The sequence below is a fragment of the Lepisma saccharinum genome, unplaced genomic scaffold, assembly GCF_977018435.1.
Source record: "Lepisma saccharinum unplaced genomic scaffold, izLepSacc3.1 HAP1_SCAFFOLD_10, whole genome shotgun sequence".
Lineage (NCBI taxonomy): Eukaryota > Metazoa > Arthropoda > Insecta > Zygentoma > Lepismatidae > Lepisma > Lepisma saccharinum.
In genome coordinates this window covers 12,571-28,293 of record NW_028142895.1, presented here as the reverse complement: position 1 = coordinate 28,293, position 15,723 = coordinate 12,571, and the positions used below count along the sequence as shown (strand labels likewise).

The 15,723-nt window shown below is 35.9% G+C and overlaps 1 protein-coding gene across 1 annotated transcript; it reads left to right on the top strand.

Annotated features, from left to right (window-relative positions):
* Nucleotides 1-5,975: 5,975 nt before the first annotated feature.
* Nucleotides 5,976-12,059, top strand: LOC145982251 (uncharacterized). Its single transcript, XM_083115828.1, has 2 exons — nucleotides 5,976-7,082; nucleotides 9,155-12,059. The coding sequence occupies exons 1-2, from the start codon at nucleotides 6,182-6,184 to the stop codon at nucleotides 9,553-9,555; spliced, it is 1,302 nt and encodes a 433-aa protein (XP_082971954.1). The 5' UTR covers nucleotides 5,976-6,181; the 3' UTR covers nucleotides 9,556-12,059.
* Nucleotides 12,060-15,723: the final 3,664 nt, after the last annotated feature.

Genomic DNA, 15,723 nt, shown 5'->3' with positions numbered 1-15,723 from the left:
AATGCGATAGCTTCTGTAGCTTTCTGATAATCCCACCTTCCTCCCAAACAAGTTTAACACCGTAATGGTATTTCCAAGGTTTTTTTCCATAACAAATTTCAAAACTTTCCAAAAAAGAAAATAAGATCAATAAATAGCCACTAGTTATATTTATTACTATCATCCAGAAATATGGACAATTAATTCTACATCTGAAAAGCACGCATTTGTTCATCATATTCTCTTCTTTTGACAAAATTTGCAGAATTGTTGTTCAAGGAGTTTCTATCTGAATGTTTTTCTTTCATGTACGAAGTTCTAGAAATTTGATACAAATGAATCAATACAAATTCGGAACAAGTGAATCCATAGAGGTCGTTCTGGGCCCATTTCCAATTGGATAGATTGGAAAAATTAGACGAGATCTAAAAAGAATATAACATTAAAATGTGTTTGGATACCTGATTTAATTAACGTTTTTCAGTTATACCGTTAGGTTAACCGCGATAGTGGACGTGCGTATGATAGCCAGGGAAGAGGCAAGGTTATGTGTAGTACGTTAGTGTAATTACATACAGAGAATAAAATATAACTTGGAAAATCAGAGTTTACATCCTTGTAGTTCAGTTGTAGGAGAGTTGAAGAGGGTTGAGCAAGTGACTCAACAACGGCTGCATTTGTAGCGGCCACAGCTTTTATACTTTTCGTGAATCGCAAATTGAAAGAACGACATCAATAACTACAAGCCCTCTAAGTTACATATTCGCCTACACATCGGACAGCAAGAGTTTCGTGAATTGTTCTGCAAGTCCAATTCTAATTTTGCCAGTATCGATCAGCTTTAGTGCAGAAACTGAAGCAATTAAGAGCCAAGAAAACGACGGATCATCCGTTATTTAGTGCTACATTTAATTCAATAAATCTATTTGGAATGAGTCCTTCCAATGTCTCTAGGTTTACGTCTTGTTTACAGAAGAAATTAAAAAGAATATGAAACAGAAGTATCACACCTACGTATTTTGTTAATAGGGCTTAGTTTGTTTGTTGGAAGTACAACGGTTCAGAAAAAAAAAACAGAGGAGGATATGAAGAACAGATGCGTGTTCCACAGACGTTGAACCTATTTATATGAATGGTGAAGTTAGTACCCTCCAAATCAAAACACGTTCATGAGCTGTTGTTCAGAATCACCACAAAGCTTTAGCTTTATGTTTGAGCATGATGTAAATTGTGTAACTGAGAAAAGTGAGAGGCTTCCGTGACGTCATAATTGATAATATCTCAAGGATGTCAGCTGCTTTTGAGAAACGAAAAACTAGACCTGTTAAAAATTAACTTCGTTCTGGGACATGGGGCTGTTCGCTGCTACGGTATGGGATTAATTCCTTAAGTACCTCTAGTACAAATACTGCAATTTTGAACATTGACGATACAGTTTGAATAAAATATGCCATATAATATTTTATACTAGAAGTATGTAGTTTCTACAAATTTTGTTAGAATATTCGGAGGTTAACGTTTTTCGTATTTTGTTCTGAACCATATTTATATAATCTTATCATCACTAACTTGTTTAGAAATGTGTATTCCACTCCCTTTACGAAACCGTATTTAATTGTACGATGTTTCACTCATTTTGAACAATTTTCTCAAAACGTTTTCAGAGAGACATATCATTCCAACAGACAAAGTAACAGTAATAGGTTTAGTAGGGTGGGTGGAAAATGTTAGACAAAATAACGCGAGGATATTTCATCGGCTGCTTCTTTACATTTCTTTCTTAGGTACTCTTGTACCCCCCCCCCCTTTCCCAGTTCTTCACACTGATTCTGAATGATTTACGGAGCATTTTTCATGTTTCCGAGAACTCTTATTTTTCTAACATCCTTTATCTTTATACTTAATTACGTAGTTGAGCATACTTACCATCGTCCTCTGTGGCCTTTGTAGGGAGGCTATAATAGAGGCGATGTGATCACACCAGATTCCAGATTCCCCGCAGGTACCCATTAATGAGAAACTGGATGATTGATTGATTGAGTTGGTGTTTTAAGTCCACTTTGTGCACAGTAAGGCTAATCGGGACTGGACCTACAGTTTAAAGTGGGATCCGAACCACTATGTGCCTCGACCGGGAATCGAACCCGAGACCCCTTGGAGAAACTGGATGAGTCCCAGAGCCACTCGTGCTGGGAGTTAGCTAGAAAATTCGCATCTGAAATCACCCATGCTGGGAATAAATCCCGGCTTTCCTACGTGGCAGCCAGACACCCTTCCGACTGAGCCACCGAGTCGAATTTGCAAGAAAGAACAGAAGTTAATAATAAAGCAAGCACTGCAAAAATAATAGTATTTTCGGTCATTTACAATATATTGCCATTCAGACCTCCATACAAATACGTTAAACTGTGATTTTACTTGTACAGGAGCATAAAATCAACAACGACGCCAGGGAAAAGTGACAAGAGAAGCAGCAGGCGCAAAGACGGAGGGGGGTTACGCTTGAAATTGCATTTTATATACTTCTAAATATCACTTGTATTAAGGTTAAAAATTCACTTTGGAAATATGAAAACCCCAAAGAAAATTGGGTTTTCTACTGAGGGGCTCCACCCACAGCTTTTTTCCAGGCGCCGTCACTGCATAAAGCAAATTTTACACTTTAAAGCAGTGCTTTATTTTGAGTACTAATCAGTGAAGCTGAGGAGAAGTTTCCCACTGCGTATTCTTCCGCCTGCCTGTCTGCCAGTCCGTGTCAACTAGCCGTATCTCAGAAATTACCAGAGCTCCAAATACGAAACTTGATAGGTTGATAAACCTAAGAAATACCAGCAAAAAGCATCATAGATCATCTCGATCCGAGCACCGTCTTTCCGTGAGGGACAATCGAAGTCACGTTACGTGCCGATATCTCAGAAACTGTTAATGCTACGTAATAAAATGTAATAGATCATCTCGATATAAGTTATCTGAATCGACATATCCGTCTGTCTGTGGTAGCAAATAAATCGAAAGTCAACAATCTATATATTTTTAACATTACGATATCACCGGAATTATTAGAGCTAGAAATTTGAAACTTGGTAAAAACTGAAACATCTTGGAAATACGCACCTGATGTAGTATATACGTTCTCGATTGGGCTATCCATTTGATTTTTGTAGTCAACAGTCGAAACCGATTGATAAATATATGGTAGTCAGAAAAATTATTGGAAATGAAAATAGAATTTGATGCACTGGCAGACCTACTCAATACTACTCTGAAGTGACATAAATAATATGAAGGTCCACGTATATAAGGGGGAAGGGGAGGGTCAAACAATTGAAACTCAACAATCAATATATATTTGACCGTTGAGATCCTGGAATTACTGAAACATGTAATACGTGCAATTTTGTGTTCTGAAGGCCATGTTGAACAGTCACTTCTTTCGTGAAAATGTTCTCTATTGATCCGCCCATTATCCGTTCTATTTAACAATCAAACTAACCGATATCTCTTTATTAGAGATACAAATAGAGTAGTCTGACTGTTTATAAGTTTAACCGTGGATATAACATGTTCTGATTAGTACCCATTAAGCACATCACGGTAAGATTGTGAATGCTGCTCCAACTTGATTTAAGTATTTAACAAAGTTCTCTTCGGAAAGGAAATCTGATAAAATTGGGGAATATAACCCTCCCGGTATCCCTCTCTGGTTACGCTTGTTTTCTATTTTACATAATATATAATGTTATACAATATCGCATAGAAATATTAATTACGAAGAGAAAGACGTAGTCATTTCTCAAGAAATGTTGATTTCATTAGTTTCTAAGGTGAACAAATTGTTAATATTTTTACAGGACCATCTCTGGATGACGGTGAAGAAGAAGACTCTGCCAGCAGACAGCATGCTCAAGTGACATTGGAAAGTACTGTGAAGCAAACATCTAAGAAGAGAAAATTCGAAAACATACAAATGTCACAGACAGTGAACAATTCTCCTGTAGAAGAGAGAACTGAAATATCTAGTACTGAACATGTAGTAAATGGAATTGAAAATTCTTACCAACAAAGGCAATCTTGTAAAGCAACTGCGTGTGATGAGGTGAAACGTCCGAATTATCAACCGGATTTGACAGAGATAAGCAAAGCAAAACATTTAGATAATAACCACAGAGTGGAAAATGCAATTATTTCATGTTCAAGGGAAACTGAGTGGCGTGAATGTCAAACAGACGTATATACATCCAATGCAAACAACGTACCATCTGTGAATGAAGATAAAGAAGAAGAATGGATCAACAGAAATGCTCAAGAGGCATTACAAACGTCTAAGAAGAGAAAATTGGAAGATATGCAATTGCCACATGTGGAGACAGTGAACAATTCTCCTTTACAAGATAAAACTGAAATATCTAGTACTGAACATGAAAATTCCTACCAACAAAGGCAATCTTGTAAAGCAACTGCGTGTGATGGGGTAAAACGTCCGAATTATCAACCGGATTTGACAGAGAAAAGCAAAGTAACACATTTAGCTAATAACCACAGAGTGGAAAATGCAATTATTTTATGTTCAAGGGAAACTGAGTGGTGTGAATGGCAAGAAAATATAAAGGTATCAAATTCTAACAGTATACCTATTGCAAATAATCAGTTTGAAATGGAAGACTACTCAAAGTGTTCTGATAGAAACAAAGAATATGCAAAGAAAAATATAATTGGAAACATTTCATCAAGAATAGAGAAGGATAAAACAAGGATGGTAGAAAGAATGCAACAAAATCGCAAAACAAGTAAAATTCAACAAATAAATAGATCTTTGAGACAAAAACATTTATCGTCGTCCGTGGGAAAATTTAAGAAGAGCAGTACTAATAAACACAACGGAAAAAAGGTAGAAGTGTGTACAACAATCAAGCAAAGGTCAGGCAAATCAGAGAGACTTAATTTTAATGATCAGAAATCTACATGCAGAGAGACAGCTCCATCCTTTCCAAAATTATCGGAATTTAGAAAAACAGCTATATATAAGAAAGGAAACATGGTGGTGGATGTGCTTTCTGTGGAAAATACAACAACAAACGAAGCTGGGTCATCCCTTCATGATGACTTACAATTGCAAGGAAGAGAACATGTTCAATCAACCAATCGTGTCTTGGAAAGTAACGAGGTCGAGGAAGATTCTTCAATAGACTTAACTCCTTCAGAATCTGAATATCTTCCAGACACAGATAATTCTGATACTGAAATTGAAAATTGTCTTGAATCAACTAAGAAAAATAAAGCCTTGGCGTCAGTTAATTCTGATAAGGAGAGTAAAAAGTGTAGTTATAGCGATACTTGTAATAGATCAAAGAGGATTAATGAAGAAGACACTTTGTCTTCCAGTAGTGACACGTTGGAAGTAGATATTACGAGAAAGAATGGAACTAAAAGAATATTTAATAAGAGACAACATTGTTTTTACTGTGGAGATACAATGATAAAACTTTCACGGCACCTACACAGAAAGCACATAGATGAATTAGACGTCAAGGCAGCTTTTGCATTTCCTAAGAACTCAAAGGAACGAAAGGAAGCCTTAACATTACTTAGGAACCGTGGAAATTATACTCACAATGTTGAAGTTGTGAAAAATAAGAAAGGAAAACTCATTGTTAATAGAAGGCCATATATCCAATTAGCAACACCAGAATATTTGCCATGCGAATATTGCTTCACATTGCTTGTAAAATCTAATATCTGGAGACACAAGAAAATTTGTAAATTTGCTCCGAAAAATGGACCACCTTCCAAGTATCGCCACCAAGCACGCGCTTCGCTACTGATGCCCATTTCATCAGTAGCCACTGAAGGTCTGAAGGAGAATGTTCTTGGTAGGATGGTTCAGGACAGAGTATCTCTAGTGGTTCGAAATGATGAATTGATTCTCAAATTAGGAAGCCGACTGCACAATATCAATGGTCACCTAAAACATATGCACAGTACCATCAGTAGCAAAATGAGAGAACTCGGAAGGTTTTTGATAGAAATTAGAAAACTTGACAATACAATAATCACACTACGAGACTGTATTTCACCTGCAAAATTTAAAAGTGTGATTCAAGCTGTACGTATTCTTTGTGGTTTCCAGGGAGAATCTAATACATATAAAGCTCCCTCCTTAGCACTGAAAATTGGCAATTCCCTATCTGAGACGGCAAAGATAATGAAGGCCGACGCTATAATAACTCATGATATACAAATGAAGGAGAATGCAGATGATTTCCTTCATTTGATGACATCTGAATGGAATGTTGAAATTTCAAGGAATGCCTTGAAAACTTTGGAGGAAAAGAAATGGAATACGGATGTTTTGCTGCCACTAAGAGACGATCTGCTAAAACTACAGTCGTATCTTAAGAAGGCCAAACAGGACCTCACACAGAAGATGAAAGACAATCCCGATGAATATACATGGACTTCGCTCTGTCAGGTTGTGTTAACGTACCTCATATTATTCAATCGGAGAAGAGTTGGTGAAGTTCAAAGACTGTTAACAGAAACTTACACTAAGCACAGGGTAAATAATAAATTTAATGAAGATGTATTCAACAGCTTAACTGATCTGGAAAAGAAATTGTGTCAGTCTTTAATAAGAATAGAAATACGTGGGAAGAGAGGCCGAGGCGTTCCTTTATTTCTAACACCTGGCATTGACGAATGCATGCAAATATTAATCCATACTAGAACAGTTGGAAACATCCGTGAAAGTAATCCGTATTTCTTTGCCATTCCTTCAACCCAAGATAGTTGTGTGAGGGCACACGATTGCCTAAGAAAGTTTTCTCAGGAATGTGGAGCAAAGAACCCAGCTGCATTAAGATCTACACGTTTAAGGAAACATATTGCAACCATGTCCCAATTGCTTAATCTGAAGGACTGTGAACTGGACCAAATCGCGAGACATATGGGACACGATATTCAGATCCACAGAGAATATTACAGATTGCCAGAGTCAACTGTGCAGCTCGCCAGTGTCAGCAAATTACTCCTTACATTGGATCAGAGAGGAGGACTAGAAGAGTGCAGGGGCAAATCACTGAGCGAGCTTGATGTTCAACTCCCAGGTATGAATACCACATTTATAATATATTTCACTTATGTTATATTTGTAGCATGGACTAAGTTTCCACTCGCAATATACTCACAATTCCATATTATTTTACTATCATCGTACCTTCAACAACATAAAACTTATGCATGCCTTTAAGTTCTAGATGCTAATTTTGGTTATTTTACTACACTTTGCAGCCACTTGGGGTAATCGCGATGATAAAGGAATGAAATAGATGACGGGACAAACACACACTCATGTATTGACCAGGATTTGAATCTGGAACCCCTTACGTCATAGCGCGATATGTACACCATTTCGCCACGGGCGCGGAACATGTTAGATGATGTCACATTCATTGATTACATTGATTCAGTCAGGTTTGGCAACGATAAAAAGAACGAATGACTATAGCCACTATTCTTAAAAAGAACTATTTCTATTCTTACGTTACACGAATGTAATTCCAAGAACACATGTTTGAAAACCTGAGTGTTGATCATACGTATTCCTTTCCTTTGTTACAATCAATAGGTAACACTTTGAGAGCCTTGCCCAACTCACCGACTGCTGTTCATACTTCCACTTGCTCTCAGCAGAGGTGGGAGTCACGTGTGGTCAGTACGACGAACCCCCCAGCCTGTGCAGGCTTCCGTGATCGGATTAGGCTACTCATCCATAGTTCGCCTGTTTGACACCGGTCTCATTCTGTTAATGACTCTGTTTCACAATATTAATTGAAAGTTATTGTTATTTTCAGACTTCGAGGGGGGAGGTTATCATCTTTGTAGCATAATTTACTTAAAATGAAAATCGAGACCAACTTTTATTTATAATATATACATACAAAATATCAAGTAATTATACGTTGAATGCAGGGATATCAAATATGTAAATGATTTTCGTTTTTACAAATAATCGTTACTTTATACAATGATCAGAGTACCATTTCTCAAAATTCTTATTCTGTATCAGACATATGCATGCACATGCACATGCACACACTCCCATAATTTTGGTTTGCAAGTCATTGGTAAAAATTTAGATTATTTTTAGGCAATATATCTAATAATTTCAAATTCATCTTTTCCTTTGAATCTTCTAAATCACGCGACAGTGTTCCATTTTCGGATGATTAGGAAACCTCGATTCATGTACTCTTCAATGAATATTTCCTTTCATATAGTGTAGAAAGATTTACAATTTTCCAAATTACCACATAAATTTATAAACCCATGGAATGGGTATATTTAGGGCTGGTTTTTTTGTATTATTTTTTCAAGAATTTCGTGAAAAATATATGAAATATCGTGTTTATAGTTAAAAATATGGCAGTAATTTCGTGAAAATTTCGTGGTAATTTTTAATGCCATGCACTTATACATAATGTTACTAAATCAATGAATTATTAATTTATACAAGGCTTAATGTTTGCAACATTTATGGGAAAATAAGCTTAAAAATAGTAAATAATAAATTTCACCTTCTGAAAATCAGCCTTACTCAGTTATATTTATATTTTAGAAAAAGTGGAATGTACAAAACAATCTGTCTCTCATTTACTTTCATTCATAAAACAACATAAAAAATAATAAACTTTCAGGTTACTGTGCCTTTCCAAATGATTTCTCATTCCTTTGCAGCCAACATCTTCAAATCGAATATATTTCTTAAAAAGAAATTTGTAAAAAATGCCATTTTTTCGTTTTTATCGTAAAAATGAAAATGTTCGCAGAAACGGTAAATTTTCGCTAAAATTCGCGACAAAATTACAGCCGTGAATCAGTCACATTTGTTATAAATCGTGCATATACTACTTGCTGCGTCTCTCCGTTACATTTCGGGTTTATCGCTAATAACAAAAAAAAAAAAAAACCCTGGGCGTATTGTTATTTTTGGAGCAGGAATACATGTGTTGAAATTTCAATGAAATTATGTTTATAATTTATAGTCATTCATTACGCTGACGTTGATTTTATATCATACACGTCCCGTCCTATGGTATCTTAAATTCAATTTTCAGTTAGAAAATTGTTACCTTTCTTACATGTACACAATTAATAAAAATCACTTTTCATTTGACAGATATGGTCAGCAATGAAAGATTTGAGGAACTACAAGGCAATATTTGCAATAGCGTTGAAGAACGTTTATCTGAAACAAGTGAGGAACATACAGATATGCATACATTTGCTGAAAGTCATCCTGAAATAGAAAACATTTTTAAAAAGAAGAGAAAGCCATCTAAAAAGAAGTGGTGGTCAAGAGAGGAAGTAGAAGTAGTGTCGAACTTTTTCAAGAGGCATTTAGTTAGGGAAATAATTCCCAAGAAGGATGAGTGTGAGAGGTGTATTCAAGAAAGTAATGGGATCCTAAAAGATAGAGAATGGAAGGGTGTCAAGTATTTTATTTATTCCAGAATAACTCAGAACAAGAAATTTAAACTCAAACAATTCTCAAGTAAATCTGAATTTGAAAGAAACTAGAAAGTATTTTCATGTTTTATTAAAAGAATCAGTTAACAATGAATCTCTCATGTGATTGATGCATTTTATACACAAGTTTAAGGAATAAATTGAGAGTAAATATAATGTTTATATTGTCCGACGCATAGTCAGAAAGAGAATAACATAATGCTCAATTGCACAGTTTTCTAAAATTATAGAAAGAAAAATTATTTTAAAATAGCAAATAATTAATGGTTGTTTTTGTAGAGTGTGAACAACTACTTCTGATCTTTGTTAGAATTGTGATAAGAAAAAAAATATTTGCAGTCACCAAATTTTTATTTCGTTAATTTTAATATTTATTGTCACAAATATCACGTGCTTGAATGCAAACGTTCATACATGGTTGCAGTTGCAATTGTAGAAAATTGCTAAATATTGACAAGCAACACCAACTGCAGTGAATGGAGGAGTTAAGAACTCTTGCAGAAGAAATAAAAACTATTAGAGTTTCTCTCTCACATGAAGCTAGTGTTCTTTTTGCATTAAATTGAGAACTTTCTATACGCACAAGCGATATTTCTATAGGAGTGTAATATTAAATTATTAAAACAAATGTTTAAATTCTTTTTTATGTCCATAGTTCATTAATCTTCAATCCAACATGAAACTGTAAATTAATATCATATGGCAGAGAATTTTGTGTAAACACATAGAAGAATATCTTGTGTTGCTATGATAAATAAGTGTGCATTTTGGTACAATAAGATTCACCATTCTGCGCCATAAAAAGTAAAAAATACTCCTCATTGTAGCTTTTGTTAGGAATAATTTATTCCTAATTTGTTTGCAATTAGTTATTTCTATAATGTGTGTAAAAAAACTTGCTTTGAGTAAAGCGTTTCTAAAGCAAATATTCATAGCTACATGTATTCATATAACTTAGTATTTTTTAAATGTTAATTCATCAGATATTTCTAAATATAATAAAAGCCTGCCTATTAATAATGTTTTCCCTTTCAAATTTGAGATGTAAGGTACGTAATGTTAAGTAATTCACTAGAAGTGAAGAGGGAATTACAATATTACTATATCCTATTAGTCAACCAATGCAATAGAGCGCTCTATAGTCCGATATTAATAGTTAAACGCAGCATGGGGTTCTACGCGAATGTCACAGTCACAGATTTTCTTTAATTTTAACTTATGTTTTGGGACAATAAGTATTTACCTTCAAAATGTGAGTCTTGATGTTGTGAAATAAGAATAATCACGAACTGCTACAACATCTAAAAACCTCGTGGTAATAATTAGTTTTCAATTGCTTAGTTTATGTAAGTGTGTTTACAAAATGTCTTACTCCAAATACAGAATTTATTGGGGCAAATATTCATTCATCCGTTCACATAATTTTGTAACTTTTTATATTGTGTTCGCAAGGTGATTTTTTAAAAATATAAACGTGTATGTTACTTACAAGTGTCATAGTCTACCTACATCTGATCTTGTCATACAATGTTTACATAATATCTCTACTTTGAATGATGATAGAAGTTACTAGAAATTGATACGTGTGTATCGGAAGTGTCGATTTTAGAAAATATACAGGGTGGCTCAAAAAGTCATTTAACACTCCCGGTACAAGGCCACTGTAGCGCGCAACTTGGAAATGGTGATGACCAATCGTTATCAGGCCAAGGGGGAACCACATTGACGCTACCCACGTGGTCGGCGGCCATTTTGATGTCTTCCATCTTGAATTCAACTTCAGAATTTTAAATGGGAAGGGGGTGATATGATATATCAAAGCAGGCTAGAATTTCACGAGAAATGCAATGGTGAAGGTTTTTTCGATGTATCTTTAACCAGTAAAAAGTTATGACTGAATTCTTGTACCAATTTACTCCTTTTCGAGGTGTTAGAAAAATGCCTTAAAATTTGTTTATAATGCATCAAGATCAAAGTGATGTCTAGGGAGAAAAGTTCACATGCCATTGCACAAGATTTTAATCGGATACATCCACATAGAGCTGCGTATTATGAATGGTTGTCGCGAACAATTTACAGTGTGACGCTTCCATTAAATGAAAAGTCCTTCACAGTGACAAGGCTAATGTTTATGATCATAAGGAAGTTCATAAACTGAATATTCGACCCTTGTCATCTGATAACTAACGTTGGACAGAAACTGCTTCACAACGTTCCCATAGTGTTCTGGTGTTCCTCGCTATTGAAAAAAAAACCTGTAAAAAGTACCTTCTTCCATAAGCAAGGATGAAAAAACCTGTTTATTTAACAATTCCAAGTAGCCCTAAGCACTTAAGGTTCCGTTGATAGAAAATTGACTAACCAGTCGTGTTCCACACAGCACGGCACACCATTAACTTACCAGCACTAACCATTCAGCTTTGATCTGTCGAAAATGGGTTATCAGATAAAAAAGCATCGAATATTCTGTTTATGAACTTCCTTATGAACATAAACATTAGCCTTGTCACTGTGAAGGACTTTTCATTTAATGGAAGCGTCACACTGTAATTCTTCGCGACAACCATTCATAATGCACACCTCATCATGGATGTATCCGATTAAAATCTTGTGCAGTGGCATGCGAACTTCTCTCCCTAGACGTCTCTTTGATCTCGATGCATTACCGATGAGCTAAACAAATTTTAAGGCATTTTTCTAACACCTCGAAAAGGAGTAAATTGGTACCAAAATTCAGTCATAACTTTTTACTTGTTAAAGATCCATAAAAAAAAAACCTCCACCATTGCATTTCTCGTGAAATTCTAGCCTGATTTGATATATCATATCACCCCCTTCCCATTTAAAATTCTGAAGTTGAATTCAAGATGTCGAACATCAAGATGGCCGCCGACCATGCGGGTGGTGTCAATGTGGTACCCTCTTGGCTTGATAACGATTGGTCATCACCATTTTCATGTTGCGCGCTGCAGTGGCTTTGTACCGAGGGTGTTAAGTGACTTTTTGAGACACCCTGTATATGATTCGTAGTGATATTGAAAAGATGTAATATTACATAAAGAAACTAGCAATATTGTATAATTTGTTGAAAGGTACAATTTCAAAATGAAAGGTAGACATTATTCTGTATTTGCTCTATGTATATGCCATATATGTAACATTCAATCACTTAAATAAGTGTTTATTGTGCATTCTGATATTAATAGTTTAACAATGTTCTACATAATATGTAAATTAACTTCAGAGCTAGCATTAAAAAAATCCTATGGAATATACACGGAATTAAATTCCTTAAGGAAATTATGGGTTTTATTGCACAATGGATATCACTATACCTTGCTTTAACAATTTGTGAAACCTTTGAAGTAGAGTAGTGCTGGAAGAGGGTTTCTCTCGAGCGCCAAATAGTTCGTACGGACGACGCTGGATAGCGTACGGAATTGAGATCAGCTTCGCTCGAGCTAATAACTCTAAAAACGAGTGATATAACCATATATTTGTAGTAGTGGACCCTTAAATATGCATCGTAAGGTGAGAGACGCATTGAAATTGAAACGTAAGTAAACATTGTAATTATCTCCTTGATAAAATGTATATGGTATTTGAAAATGAAACATATGGTTATGGGCTGAAACTGAAAGCACAGTTATTTTACATACATGTGTCTACGTTTATTGTCAGATTAAAATGTTATTCCATTGTAAACACTCGAGCGTGGGAGCCTCGAACAAGTACGAGCGAGAGAAAGTAGTTCCCACAGTACTCTACACTCGACCCTGCAGTATGGCTGTGGGATTTGTTGAACTTAAAGATGTCCAAAATACCAACCAACATGACGTATTATTGCATTTTAGTTTGGACATAGAAACTATGTAAGATAGAAAAATCGCAATGCCTACCTAATAGAAGTATGTAGCAGCATACAGCGTAAAGGATGTCGATATCCATTTGTGTATTAGTATCAAACAATCCATGGGCAACCATTGAAATCTCATTAATTTTTGATATCTTTGATAATTTTTTATCTCACATTTGAAGACACAGATTGAGCGAGACATAAAATATGTTATAATACCATATCATGTAATACAACTTTCAGTACACAAAATGTTATATTTGAATGTCCAACAGTTTCCGATCAAATAGAAGGAATTTATTGTTTGGATAATTGACTAACGGAAGGAACCAAAAGAGAACATTTTGACGAGAGAAATTTATGTTCAACGCGTCCTCTCGCACACCAAATTACACGTTTTGGGACTTTATTGAATTCCAATACACAAAAGATTAAACATCTTTCGTTTTGTCGATTCTAATAGAGAAGAGGACACATAGAATGAAGTCCCTACAGACCTACTTCTCGATAACACCAATGCTACCTTCTATTCACAAAATTAATCAGGTGAAATTCATGATATTGATATGTTGTTTTTTAAGTCCACTTTATGCACAGTAAGGCTAATCGGGACTGGACGTACAGTTTAAAGTGGGATCCGAACCACTTGTGCCTCCACCGGGTATCGAACCCGGGACCCCTTGATTACAAGGCGACGACGATACCACTGCACCATGGGGAGGCCCTGTGAAATTCATGAGAATGTTAGAAAGTTGCCGCATTGATTGATTGATTGATTTGCTTTATTTTACTTCGCTTTTTGTGCCACTGTTAGCTCATTTGCAAAGATGGGAATGAGTGATGATATGATGAAATGGATGAATGGACACTCACAAACATTCATGTCCAGGCCCGGAATTCGAAACCCGCGACCCATGGCGTCGTAGCGCGATGTGCTAACCACTCCGCCACTGGGGTCGGCTAATTGAATAAAAGTAATGGCATCTGTATGATAGTATAATAGCTGCGGTTGCTAAGCTAGCGTCTCATTACTATGCGAGAGACTCGGTCCGATCTCCGGCGGGGAAACCGGGATTTTATCCACCTGTTCAAGCGGCTCCGGCACACACCCAGCGTCGTATAAAGTGGGTATCTGTAGGAAACTCTGTGGAGTAAAGGCGGATAGGGGTGTGGTGCTGATCACATCAGCCCCACCTTCGGCCATGATCAAGAAAGTGTGGGGTCCTAACTCCACACCCTGTATACGCCTTCATGGCGTTGTGCAAAGCACAGGGGAACACTTTATATTTTGTGTTAGTAATAAAACGAAGGTTGGGGGGATGTTTTAAGACAGGGGGTAAAGAGTGGAATTTTATACAGGGGGGAAAAAGAGTGGAATTTTATGAAGGTTTTTAAATGAGTTTCGGAGTGTGCGAATTAACGGGGGTGGTGAGGATGCCGGGGATTTCTCCGCCGCAATAAATTTTATACCCTGCAAAAGAAAGTTGTTATTATCCATGCCAGGGTGTTTTTTATCCTTCTAAATGAAAATGGAATTGAAAGAATATATGTAGTATTCCTTGTCCAATATATAACGTTATATAGCCCCAATCCCACTGACTCACTGACATAAATGTTCTCCATGAAGGAAGCCCCGGAGGCAAAAAATGCCCGATTACGACCACCCATGAAATCGTCCCAAAAGGCCGAGAAAATTAAGAAATCGCTCAATCGGCCCTTCCTTAAGGGTGAAAATGCCCTTTTTTCACGTCCTTAGCAACCGTTGCCACGGGCATTTTTTGCAGCACACATTGTTTCCTTCAATTCTTAATTGTCGAGATACATTATATTTCTCACAGATCTACAACACACAGATGAATCAACTCCTGGCTTTGAAAAAGTGGCTCAAACAAGGTTGGCGTCTACACAAGAAGAAGTTTCAGCCCAGACACAATTACGTATGCATTGTTATACTCAATGCGAGAATATCTACATCGCGCTTGTTTTAACTAAATGTTTAGGAGTATAATAACACAATACTTTATAGTTTGCCGTGCCTGATGTTGTCCAAGGAAACGGTCGTTGTTAGAGAACTTAAAAGAAAGTTTATTTTTACTCCAAAAACTACTGTAAGGGAATTATGCTAGACTTTTCAAATTTCAAAATACGAGCGTCAGAATTTATTACAGATGCAAGGTAGGAATTTGAGGGGAATGAAGGAAAACAATTATTATCCAATTACCTTTAAAAATGTGAAAATGACAAAAGACGTAAATATTGCATTTTCAATTTAGTGTCGCTAATGAATTCGTTTATGCAAAACATCCAACTAATTATCTTGAAACGGCTATTACTTACTCATTTTATTATTAAGAAATTAAACA